This window comes from Canis lupus, chromosome 5, assembly GCF_048164855.1.
Source record: "Canis lupus baileyi chromosome 5, mCanLup2.hap1, whole genome shotgun sequence".
Lineage (NCBI taxonomy): Eukaryota > Metazoa > Chordata > Mammalia > Carnivora > Canidae > Canis > Canis lupus.
Genome location: NC_132842.1, coordinates 81,957,167 through 81,969,695, shown reverse-complemented (window position 1 = coordinate 81,969,695; position 12,529 = coordinate 81,957,167). Strand labels below are relative to the sequence as shown.

Genomic DNA, 12,529 nt, shown 5'->3' with positions numbered 1-12,529 from the left:
GGAGGCAGGAAGGCTTCCTGGAGGCAAGTGCCTTAGAGGCCGGAGGATGTGGCTCCTGCTAGGACAGCAGCACGGTCCTCATCTCTGGGGAGAACAGCCCCAGCATCGCCTTCAGCCTCCCCTCCCCTGGTCCTGCAGGGAGAAGGACAGCCTGGCCTGCAGCCTGCAGGCAGCCCAGCAGCAGGCCGAGGAGCTACAGCAGGAGCGGGAGAAGCTGCAGGCGGCTCAGGAGGAGCTGCGGCGCCAGCGGGACCAGCTGGAGGAGGAGCGGGAGGCCACGGCCCAGGACAGTGCACGGACTCGCAGGGAGCTCGAGCGCAGGTGAGTGGCTTCTGGCCTCTCTGCCAGGGCCACTGAAATGTACCCTGGGGCTCCCCACAGCATCCTGCCATCTCGAGGAATCTTCACAGCACTCCTCTGATGTAAGATCTTCCAAATCTTCCAACCTGGCCCTTTGAGGAAACAGGCTCAGAGAGGTATTGTCACTTCCCAGGGGTCAGAGGAGTGCCATGAGGTAGGGGTATGGCTGGTGACAAGAAAAATTAAAGCAACAGTAGTAATATTAATATCATTATTATTTTTTTAAATTTTATTCACTTATTCATGAGAGACAACAGAGAGAGAAAGAGAGCCAGAGACACAGGCAGAGGGAGAAGCAGGCTCCATGCAGGGAGCCCGACGTGGGACTCGATCCCGGGATTCCAGGATCAGGCCCTGGGCTGAAGGCGGCGCTAAACCGCTGAGCCACCCGGGCTGCCCTAATATTATTTTTTATTTCTTTTTTTTTCTTTAAAAAAAATTATTTATTTAGTAGAGACAGAGAGAGAGAGAGCCAGAGACACAGGCAGAGGGAGAAGCAGGCTCCATGCAGGGAGCCCGACGTGGGACTCGATCCCGGATCCCCAGGATCAGGCCCTGGGCTGAAGGCGGTGCCAAACCGCTGAGCCACCCGGGCTGCCCCTGATATTATTTTTTAAATGGAAAATTAACAGTAATAATTTTAATTGTAATGTGACCAAGTGCCGAACACCATCGCAAGCACTGAGATTCTCTTGTTCGGCCCTCAAGGTATGACTCTGATGTGGGACCTGTCACTGTCCACATCTTGTGGATGGTGAGACAGGCACAGAAGGGTCATGCGATTTGACTAAGGTCACGCAGCTCATTATTAGAAGAGCCAGGATTTGAACCCAAGCGTTCTGCCTTCAGAGTTAACCTCTTAACTGCTGCACCCCTTTCTCCTCTGAGGCATAAGTCATGGTGGTGTTTAGTATGTCGGTGGTGGGTATTCTTGTTTCTGCAGACTGTTGGGGAGATCGGTCACGCACTGTTTTAAGCACTTCGTGTTCAGTAGGTCACGTATCCTTAGAACAGCCTCATGAGGCAGCTGTTACCCCATTTTGCAGATATGAAAACTGAGGCCCAGAGTCACAGAGCCAAAAGTGGAGGGCTTGGCTGTCCTTATGAGGGAGGCCCTGGCCTCCAAGGCTCCTCTCTCAGGCCTGGTCCCTGGCCCACGCCAACGTTGTCTGGCTGCGGGAGACTCTGGGCAGGGAAGTGATGCAGGGCGCCCACCACCCACCCTCTGTCCACAGCCACAGACAACTAGAGCAGCTGGAAGTGAGGCGCTCAGGGCTGGCGAAGGAGCTGGTGGAGGTGAGGGAGGCGCTGAGCTGTGCCACGCTGCAGCGGGACGTGCTGGAGGCTGAGAAGGCCGAGGTGGCTGAGGCGCTGAGCAAGGTGGGACCCCATGTGCTGCACAGCCACAAACCTGCCTGTGCCCTAGGCCCCAGGCCCTCTAGCTCTGGCCACAGACTGACCCCGGTGTCGGGGTGGCCGCTGACCCCTTCCACCCAGACCGTAGGCTGACCTCTGACCCCAGCCATAGGTGAACTGACCTCTATTAGTGGTCACGTCCTTGCTTTTCCAGATGCTCCTGGGGCAGTGCCTGTCGTTCAGGTTATCCCGTCCGATCTCTGGACACAGGTTCCGTGGGGTCTGTGAGAGGTGCCTGCCCCAGCCCTGAGATCTGGGTCCTGAGCGGTGCCCTCCCACACCACTCTGGAGGCCCTGTGAGCCTGGCCCTGCCCTGCGAGAGCTGGGTTCTCCTGCTCCTGCCCAGCCCTGCCCCGGGCGGCTTCTGATAGCTTCATAGGCAGCCGGTTTTCTGCCTCACTTTGTGTCCTCTGCACCGCCCCCCCCATCTCTGAGGGGCTCATCTCTCTGCCTCTTTTTTCTCCTTGCCCCCTGCCTCCATCTCTCTGCCTTCTCCCATCTCCGTGTCTCCGCATATCTTTTCCTGCCTCTCCCTGGCTCTCCCCTCCCTGTCTCTCCATCTGACCGTCTCTGGCCACCCTGGCCCCACAGGCAGAGGCTGGCCGCGTGGAGCTCGAGCTCTCAATGACCAAGCTGAGGGTGGAGGAGGCCTCTCTGCGGGACTCCTTGTCCAAGCTGAGCGCCCTCAATGAGAGCCTTGCCCAGGACAAGCTGGGTCTGAACCGCCTTGTCGCCCAGGTATGCCGGGTGCCAGCGGGCCCACCTGCCCCGGGCCCTGCCCTCCCCACTCAGAAGCCGCACTGGCCGAGGTGCCCTGGGGCCAGCCCCAGCCCCGACCCCTGCCTCGGTGCACAGCTCCCTGTACACCTCTGGCCCTGGCCCTGTCTTGGCCGCTGCCTCTCTTTCTGTCTCTGTTCTGTCCTGACTCCACGTGAGAGGAAGCAGCTCCCTGAGCCCTCCTCTGTACTGCCCCCTCCTCAGTGTCCACACGCCCAAGGGACTGCCCCTTACCCCAGGGAGCCTCGCCCGGGCTGGCTGGGATGGGTGGGCGGGGTGAGGGGAGGGGGCATCCTTGGTCCTGGGTGGGACCCCCTACCGCAGGTGGAGGGGCTGAGCCGACGCTCCTTGGCTTCCCCCTGGCTGCCTCAGCTAGAAGAGGAAAAGGCAGCCCTGCTGGGCCGGCAGCGGCAGGTGGAACAGGAGGCCTCCTTGGCGCGGGAGGAGCAGGAGCGGCTGGAGCAGCTGAGGCTGGAGCAAGAGGTGGAGCAGCAGGGCCTGGAGGGCTCCCTCCGGGTGGCAGAGCAGGCCCGGGAGGCCCTGGAGGACCAGCTTCCCACACTGCGCCAGGAGCGCTGCAGGCTCCAGGAGCAGCTGGCGCAGGTGGGTGTACGGGGTGGGGGGGCTCCAGCCTCCCGCATCCTGTCCTGGCGTAACTCCCGGGCCTGGGAGCCTGATTCGGGGTTTAAATCCAGCCCTCCCTTTGCTAGCTGGGAGCCTTGGGCGGGCTACCCAACCTCCCGATGCCTCAGTTGTCCTGTTTGTAATGCGAGGCTAGTTCTTATCGCAAAACATTGTTCTGAAGAGTACACCCGTGTAAGCCCTTGGTAGATGAATGGGCGCTCAGTAAAAATTCATATGATACCAGATAAATTTTGCGTTAGAATTTCAGACTTTTTAGGACATAGCTGGAAGGTGCCTTAGGGTTTTAGGGATCCAGGAACCTTCATACAGTGTCTGTCCTAGAGGGCCTGGGCTCCTGGGAAGGGGCTCTGGGGGGTGGGCCATGAGGCATAGGGAGCAGGGCTCCAGGTCTTCACTCTGAGTCTGTTTTGTATGTTAAGCTCCTCTGAAAGTCTTAGGGTGCAGAAAGCTACTCCCTAAACTGTGGGAGGACACTTATTTTTGTATGTGTGTACAGTGCAGGTCCAGAGGAGCCTGTGATTTGTCCCAAGTACACATAGCACATCGGGGCAGAGTCTGAGCTTGAACCCAGGTCTCCCACCTGCCCGGCCAGGCCTGGGTTGGGCTCAGGGTTGGGGTGCTGCTTGGTGAGCAGCCGGGAGATTTGGGGAGTGGTGCTCACAATGCCTGGGTGGGGGCCAGCTCTCCCGGCAGCTAAGCGGGCGGGAACAAGAGCTGGAGCAGGCACGGAGGGAGACGCAACGGCAGGTGGAGGCGTTGGACCGGGCATCCCGGGAGAAGGAGGCGCTGGCCAGGGAGCGGGCCGGCCTGGCGGTGCAGCTGGCGGCAGCTGAGCGCGAGGGCCGGACCCTGTCGGAGGAGGCCACGCGCTTACGGTAAGGCCTCAGGCTCTGCCCAGCCCACCCTGGGGTGGGGGGCGGGGTCTGCTCGGGGCCACACGGTGACCAGCCACACCCTGGCATTGGTCCACCGGGACAGTTACTTAGGAGCCAGGCTTGCCGGCAAGTCCTAGCGAGGGCCCAGGCATCCCCAGGGAGCGTGGGCCCGGCTGAGCAGGTAGGCTGGCGCCCGGCCCACGGCTGGCCCCGCCCTGGGAGTCACAGTTTCCTGGGGCCCGGGAGGCTGAGTCCCAAGGCCTCAGGGATCGTGTGTGCTGCAGCCTGGAGAAGGAAGCCCTGGAGGGTAGCCTGTTTGAGGTGCGGCGGCAGCTGGCGCAGCTCGAAGCCCGCCGGGAGCAGCTGGAAGCCGATGGGCAGGCCCTGCTGCTGACCAAGGAGGCCCTGACTGGTATGGGGGGCCTGGGTTGGGGGTAGGGAACTCCAGCCCAGGCTGTAACCTGTCGCTTTCTGGGGTCTCCGGATGTTGGGAGCACTGGCTTTGGAGTCTGGCTGACCTGAGTCCCAGCGCTGCTACTGCCACTTAGATCCGAGCTTTCTCAAGCAAGCCCCTTCCCGCTCTGGACCACAGGTTCCTCATCCGACAGAGGTGATAATGCTCACCTTCTAAGGCTGTTGCCAGGATGAGGCGAGAAGGGCACGTGAGGACCTTGGCCCAGTGCCTGGTTCAGCCAGCGGTGGCTGTTTCTCGTCACCAGGGCACTGAGCGTGGTCTGAGTTCTCTGCACAGCCGTGGACTCTCTCAGCCCCACGCTCCCAGCCCCGCTTCCCTCCACATTCCCCGCCCAATGTCTGAACTTAGGGGGGTTCCTCTTGCTCAACAAGCATTGACTAGGCGTCTACTTGGGCCATGGAAATGAACTTTCCTGTCCGCGTCTACCTGAGCCGGACAGAACCAGGAGGGGAAATGCTGACGGTCTCTGGCGGGCTTCTGACCCAGGAGATGGCTTTTGGATTGTCCACAGTGGGGTGTAGCTTCCCCGTCGTCACGTCCTTTAGTGCTGACAGCCCAGCAAGCGTGTTTATGACAATCAGTCATTAGAGGAAATGCCTTTTGGAAAACTGTGCAGCTTTGGGGAATTCCCTGTCTCCTCTGAGCCTCCATTTCCTCCTCTGTAGACTGGGTACGAGATAAGCTACCTGTGTGTTATAGTGAGGCTGCAGTGAGAGTAGATCTCTCGCGTGCTCAGCCAGGAGTCGGACCCCTACTAAGCACTCAATCCATAATGTGGGTTGTTCTCTTTGGCTAACCTCCCCATCTGGGGGGTCTTCCTCATGTCATTTCATTCCTTTGAACGCCATTCCAGGTAGATGGGGAGGGGGACAGGGCCAGTGGGATCATGTGGCAGATGGGGGAATAGGCCCAGGGAGGGCAAGAAGCTTCTCCAAGAGAACGCAGCCTAGATCCCCCGCTCTCCTCTCTGGGATCGTACCCACGTGGCTCGTCTGGTTTGAAGATGCTGCCCCGTGGGGATGTCCTGGCCCAAGCCTGTCCCCTCCTCCTATCCCTCCTGTGCAGGAGAGCTGGTGGGCCTACGGCAACAGGTGACAACCACGGAGGAGAAGGCAGCTCTGGACAAGGAGCTGATGGCTCAGAAGCTGGTGCAGGCTGAGCGGGAGGCCCAGGCCTCTCTGCGGGAGCAGCGGGTGGCTCACGAGGAGGACTTGCAGCGACTCCAGCAAGAGAAGGTTCGGGTAGCTGGTTGGGGCAGGCAGGGCTCTGAACCAGTGTCTCCAATGTGACCTCAGAGAACTCATCCTTCTCACTCTGCATCAGTCTCCAAATCTGTGAAATGGAACTTCATCTCTGTTCCAGAGACCCTAAGGGCAGCTGAGATCCACTGGGGATGCTTTATCAAACATATGGATTCCCAGGCCCCAAATCTGGTTCAGTCCTAGTGATTTTGATTACAAGGTCCAGACATTTGGGAAATGCTGGTCTAATTTAATGTATAGTAGGGAAGCGTTTTCATTTGCTAAGATGTACTGTTTGCATATGAAAGACCCCTCTGGGACCTGAGCACATGAAAGGCATAGAGCCAGGTTACTAGAAGCCAAAACAGAGCTATCTAAGAACACTTGTTCTAGAATTTCGTTGCCTGGGTTTGGACCTGATCTTGGCCACGTCCTGGTTAGGTTACCTAAAGTGCCTTCATTTCCCTGTCTGTGATGACGGGGAGAGGATGAGGCGAGATAATCTGTATAAAGGGTTTAGCGTAATGACTGGCACTTCCTAAGTGCTCCACTCTTGCTATGGCACTGAGTTACTGTCCAGAGCAGGCCTCAGGGCAAGGGACCCGAGGCACCCATGTGGGACAGGGCTGCCTCTGACAGAGGTCCGGGCTGTCGCTCTGTGACCAGTGGGGCACCACATCCCCGCCTAGTCTTCTTGGCTTTGGGGAGCTAGGGTCTCACTTCTCCAGCAGGTGGCAGCAAAGCATTTGAAGAAGGAGCACTTGTGCCTCCTCCCAAAGTTGCTAGGCCTGGCGCTGGGGCCCGGTCCCTGTGGGACCCCGAGGGACCCCGAAGGCGCCGTTCTTGCCCTGTGGATCTAACCGCCCACCCCCCAGTCCCCAGGGATTCAAACTCCCGTGTCCTCTCTGACTCCTCCTGCACCTTCTGACTTGGCCTCTTTGTCACCAAATCTGTGCTCTTCCGTCCATCTGCTCTGCCTCCCCCGCCCCCCTTGGTCCCTCACAGCCCGCCCAGCCCCTCTCTACCCGAGCCCCAATCCCGGTCCTTCTTCCATAGCTTTGAACAACTCCTGAGTCCCAAATTCAGATTACTGCTTGTCGCCCTGACTTGAGGCTCTCTGTTGCCCCGACTGTTCTCAGAATCAGCCTGGCCCTCCCTGCAGCCCTTAGGGCCTGGCCCGGCTAAGGCGTGGGACTCTGGTTCCTTTGCTCACCATGTCCCCCTTGTCATCCAAGCTCCGGGGACCTTAAATGGCGTGCCGGGTTTTCTCTATCCTCCAGGCCATCTCTGGGGCTGGACTCTGGGCCCGGGCTTCTGTTGCTTTTCTGTCTTGACCTGGCTAACTGCTGCCCATCTCTCCCTTGGGAAATGTTCTCTGACCCCCAGGCCAGGCTGCCGCCAATCCCTGGGGCCTGCACAGCTCCGGCGTGTCCCCGTCACAGTCCTTATCACTTACCCCACCTCGTAGTTATCTGGTCACCTGCCCTGCCCCTCAGGGTCTGGGCTGCGAGTGGCTCTTGCGGCCCTGAAGTTGCTGTCTGGGCCCAGCCTCGTGGGTCACACGTGCCCTTGCCTGGCCTGCAGGAGGCTGCCTGGCGGGAGCTGGAGGCCGAGCGGGCCCAGCTGCAGAGTCAGCTGCAGCGGGAGCGGGAGGAGCTGCTGGCACGACTGGAGGCCGAGAAGGAAGAGCTGAGTGAAGAGATCGCCGCCCTGCAGCAGGAGCGTGATGAGGGCCTCCTCCTGGCCGAGAGCGAGAAGCAACAGGTACGTGAGCCCTGGTGTGGCCTCTGCTGCTGCCTGAGGGGCCCCTGTTCCGGGCTGGTCCTTGGTCAGCCACCCAGCAGCTAGGAGCTAGGAGCTACGAGGCCCTCTCTGGAGCACACCGTCATCCCCTGCAGGATGAGGGGGTCCAAAGGTCATATGTGAAGCATTGCTGAGACCCATGTTCAGCAAGCCATGCCTCTACGTGGTGGGAACTCCCTGAGTGGCAGCCGCATTCATGATACATGAGCGCCGGGGCCGGGAAAGCTGGCCCAGGGTCTGTCATCAGTTCCGCCCCCAGGGGCTGGCCGTGGAGCCCCCAGGACTGCCTTCTGAGCCGTCCCCGTGACCCCCCTCAAAAGAGCTAACTCCTGACTTGCCTGTAATGTAATGGAGTCAGGCCGGACTGCGTCCGTCTCCTCGCCAGCTGTCACCCTGAGCAAGTCACTTTACCTCTTGAGTCTGTTTCCTCATCTGTAAAAGGAGAATAAGGAAGGGAAAGGATTGTTGTGACACATTAGCAAGATTTCGAGGTTGCGTCCCTGTCCAGACTTACTGTTAGGGCTGCCGTGGCCTTTTCTGGGGCTACAGAGGGGGTGAATCTGCACCGCAGCCCTGTGGCCCGCTGTGGTGACCCAGACAAGGTCCCGAGCCCCCAGTGGGCACCTTCCCCAGGGCGGGGGGTAGGAAGCCCGAGCATGGCCCTGTGACCCACCGAGCCCCCAAGCCCCTTGGCTCCCTGCCTCCGCCCAGGCCCTGTCCCTGAAGGAGTCCGAGAAGACAGCACTGTCGGAGAAGCTGATGGGCACACAGCACAGCCTGGCCGCCATCTCCCTGGAGATGGAGCGACAGAAGAGAGACGCTCAGAGCCGGCAGGAGCAGGACCGGGTAGGGCAGCTCTGTGTGAGCGGGAGGCTCAGCCCCCGTCTGTGGGGAAGGGGCATGGCTCTGCCCTGGGGAAGGCTCCTGGCCGTGGGGGAGCTTCAGCCCTTTCTTGGGAGTCCCCATCAGAGGGAGGAGGCATAGCCGAGGCAGAGAACGGTGCGGGGACCGCACTCGCTGGGCATCAGGGGATCAGCGGGTGGCCTGGCCAGGCAGCAGGAGGGGCTGAAGGGGGACAGCTGGCAGGCCCCACTGAAGAGCCAGGTGTGGGACTCCTCCCCACATCTGAGGAGTCCACCTGTCCTAGAGCACCGTGAATGCTCTGATGTCCGAGCTGCGGGACCTACGGGCCCAGCTGGAGGAGGCTGCAGACACACATGCCCAGGAGGTGAAGAGGCTACAAGAACAGGCCCGAAACCTGGAGAGGCAGCGGGAATCCTCCACGCGCGAGGTAAGCTGTCCGTCCCCCTCCTCCGGGCAGCACACTAAATGCCACTGGGGGCCTGGCCTGCTAGGGGCCCAGAAAGAAGAGTGTCAGATCTGTCCCTGCATGTGAGAACAAATGGACAGCCAACGCAGAAAGGAAGCAGTAAGCATTTATTGAGTCCTTGTTGTGTACATCTGGGACTCAGGGCATTGGGGAGGTCCCTGCCCTCTTGATGTCCCTCCATAGAAAGATCTCGGTGGATGATTATTTCAGGCCCTAATACCACCAACTCTGGCATGCCGTGCCCCAAATCAGAACTCCCACGTGTGGTCTGAGTTGCTGAGAGCGAGGGGGCAGGTGCCTGTGGCCGGGGACTCGGATGTGGGCTGGTTTCTGCCAAGTCCCAGCTGGAGTGGGGCCTGTCCCGTGTCCTGTGATGACCTGCCATCCTCCCAGGCAGAAGAGCTTCGGACGCAGCTGCGCCTGCTGGAGGATGCCCGGGACGGGCTGCGGCGGGAGCTGCTGGAGGCCCAGCGCCAGGTACGGGAGGGTCAGGATGGCCGCGAGGCCCAGCGCCAGGAGGCCAGCGAGCTGCGGCGCAGCCTGAGCGAGGGTGTCCAGGAGCGCGAGGCCCTGCGGCGGACCAACGAGGAGCTGCGGGCGGCCGTGAAGAAGGCTGAGAGCGAACGGATCAGGTGAGGTGACGCGAGGGGACCAGCTCTGAGTCCTTCACCAAGCGCATCCTTCACACTGGATCTTGTCCCTAGAAGCTGCCTTCACCCCCAAGATGCTGGAGAAATCACACAGATAGGGAGAGTCTTTGCCCTTGAACCACAGCTGAGCGCTTGGGGTGGTTTTAGGTGATTTTTCTACCTGAAAAAAGGGGAAAGGTATGGCAGGCAAGGTTGGGTCCAGACTCTGACCCCACCTGCTGGGTGTCACCCTGGAGACTAGTTCTGACCTTGGAGTCTGTGTCTTGTGGCCTCGGGCCTGGCCCCCAGCCCTACAGGGCTTAGCTCAGGAGGGGCCACGTGGTCACTTAGCATGTGGGGCACCTCTAGGCCAAGAGCTGGCCGGACCCACTGGAAGGATTAGAGGAGCAGGCCTCTGTGTAGAGCCCCACAGCGTACTCTTCTCAGGACCTGTGGCTGCCTCTGACCTCTGTCTTCTCCCCACTCCAGCCTGAAGCTTGCCAATGAGGACAAGGAGCAGAAGCTGGCGCTCCTCACGGAGGCACGGGTGGCTGTGGGCAAGGAGGCCGAGGAGCTGCGGGCTGGGCTGCAGGAGGTGGAGCGCTCCCGGCTGGAGGCCCGCAGGGAGCTGCAGGAGCTCCGGCGGCAGGTACCCTCCCTGGTGCTACACCTCGCTGGGCACTTGCTGCTGGACCAGTAGCACCCCACGCTTTTATGGAGTGTGGTTCCCTCCATGGTCCCCTGCATGGTCCCCAAGGCTTTGAACTATATAGCAAGTCTTTTCAATTTAAGAACCCCTGCAACTCTGCATGTGTGTGTGTGTGTGTGTGTGTGTGTGTGTACTTGTACGCAGTTATGTACGTAGTCATTCACATTTCTCCAAGAAGAGGGTCTGGAGCTCTTGTCCAAATCTCAGAGGAGTCTGTGAACAAGAAGAGGTGCAGCCCCCATGAGATGGATCACGAGCTGGCAAACATTTTCTATAAAGAGCCCAACAGTAAATATTTGTAGCTTTGCAGGCCATAGAGTCTGTCGCAACTCCCCAACTCTCATTATAGTGAGAAAGCAGCCCCACACGGTATATAAATGCGTGGGCATGTGTTCCATTAAAACTTTGTTTATGGACACTGAAATTTGAGTTTTATATCATTTTTCACATGTAAGAAATGTTGCTCTTCTTGGATCTTCTTCCAGCCATTTAAAAAGAAACCATTTCCAACTGTTTAAAAATATAAAAACCATCGTCGGCTCAGGCTTTCCCAGAAGACTCGCAGAACAGGCGACAGCCCCATTGGGTTCCGAGGCTTTGCCTTGCCCAGAGATATCACAGCCTGAATACCTAATCCTCTTTATCTCCCACCAGTAGCCCCGTTTACAAACACTTCAAGCCCCTTCCTGTTGGGTTGAAGTCCTGGGAAACCACAGGAGTCCCTGAAAGGAAGTCACATTTCTGTGCCAGGCTCTTGCTGGGCGCTTTTCGTGCAACAGCATGATGATCTGTGTTCCTCCCTCACTCCAGCGCTGTGGGGTAGTTGGTCTTACCCCCCACCTCCTCCCCTGGGGAACTAGGGGCTTAGGACGCACCTTTGCATTCCGCATGTCTGAGATTGACTTCCAGTCTGCGGCTTGTGTGCTGTGTGACTTTGGACAAGTCACTTCTCTGAGCTTCAGTTTTCTCATCTGTTAAACAAGGATGATGTTAGTACCTGCCCCTATAGACTTGTGTAAAGATGAATGAGCTCATACAATTGAAGTGCTTAGAACAGGGATGGACACCTGGTAAGTACCCCATAAAAGTCAGGCATACAAAAAAAAAAAAAAAAAGTCAGGCATACCCAGAGAGAAAGGTGGCTGGGAAGCTGTGGTTCCTGCCCTATAGTTCCTCTTCCTCTTCTGATGGGGGGTTCACCACTCCCCATGATGAGTGGTTACGATGAGGTGGCCAGTGGGGGTCCTGGCCCCCAGGGCCTGGCATGGCTGGAGCTCGGTGTCTGGGGCAGGTTCCCCGTGGGTTTGAGGTGGTGGTCGGTGTTCCTGTCCCTAGATCAGTGGGTCCTGAGTGCACGTGTGCCCGGGCCAGGCAAGGTATGGGGCAGAACTGAAGAGGCCCTCAGCACCTTGGGCTAGAAGGGGCTGTGGATGCTGAGAAGGGTCTGAGGTCCTACCTGTGTCCACTGTCTCCCCCAGATGAAGATGCTGGACAGTGAGAACGCCAGGCTGGGCCGGGAGCTAGTGGAGTTGCAAGGCCGCCTGACGCTGGGCGAGCGGACAGAGAAGGAGGGCCGGCGGGAGGCCCTGGGCCTCCGACAGAAGCTGCTGAAGGGCGAGGCCAGCATGGAGGCCGTGCGGCAGGAGGTAACCCGGGTGGGCGGGCTGTGTGGATGGGGAGGGTCTCAGGAGACAGCTGGGGTGCCCTGTGCTTTCTCTCACCAGCAAGAAGCAGGGGGACTCCAGTGCTGGAGTCATTCTGAGAGATCACTCCCTAGGACTCGTCCCTGTCCCCCACTCTGTGAGACTCTTCCCCGGGTGTGATAGTAATAACAACCGCAAGAACTGTGTAGCGGGGGTGGGGGTGGGGGGTGAGGGGAAGCTCTGTAGGCATAACCGTGTTTGATTCTCCCGGCAGCCTCATGAGGTAGGTATGCTTAACCCCCTTTTACACAGAGAATCAGACACTTAGGCTCAGAGAGGTCAAGGGGTCTATCAAGGTGACACAGCCGCTCAGATCTGACTCCAGAGCCTGCTCTCTTTCCATTCTGCTTTTCTGGCTGTTTCACTGTAGTGAATCTACTGCGACCTTGACTATGTCACTTGACCTCTCCTTGCATCGGAGCATTCATGGGATGGGGGCCCTGCCATAGGTCTTGGCTCCCAGGTCCTCCATAGATGGTGGTTTCTAGTGAAACTGGTGACCACGAGGGGGTGACTTATTCTCTAGACCAGAGGGGTATGTGTGTGACCATGCACTCCATCAGAAC

General features: G+C 59.0%; 1 protein-coding gene across 6 annotated transcripts in view; it reads left to right on the top strand.

The window, feature by feature from the left end:
- Positions 1-12,529, top strand: part of CROCC (ciliary rootlet coiled-coil, rootletin) — a 40,972-nt gene that overhangs the window by 17,330 nt on the left and 11,113 nt on the right. For all 6 annotated transcript variants that reach the window (XM_072828115.1, XM_072828113.1, XM_072828111.1 and 3 more), the window contains 13 exons: positions 139-321; positions 1,596-1,740; positions 2,368-2,514; positions 2,926-3,156; positions 3,880-4,073; positions 4,358-4,485; positions 5,614-5,783; positions 7,374-7,553; positions 8,304-8,438; positions 8,740-8,883; positions 9,316-9,554; positions 10,041-10,200; positions 11,739-11,906. In XM_072828115.1, the coding sequence (XP_072684216.1) occupies positions 139-321; positions 1,596-1,740; positions 2,368-2,514; positions 2,926-3,156; positions 3,880-4,073; positions 4,358-4,485; positions 5,614-5,783; positions 7,374-7,553; positions 8,304-8,438; positions 8,740-8,883; positions 9,316-9,554; positions 10,041-10,200; positions 11,739-11,906 (2,224 nt within the window). The remainder of the gene's footprint in view (positions 1-138; positions 322-1,595; positions 1,741-2,367; positions 2,515-2,925; positions 3,157-3,879; positions 4,074-4,357; positions 4,486-5,613; positions 5,784-7,373; positions 7,554-8,303; positions 8,439-8,739; positions 8,884-9,315; positions 9,555-10,040; positions 10,201-11,738; positions 11,907-12,529) is intronic.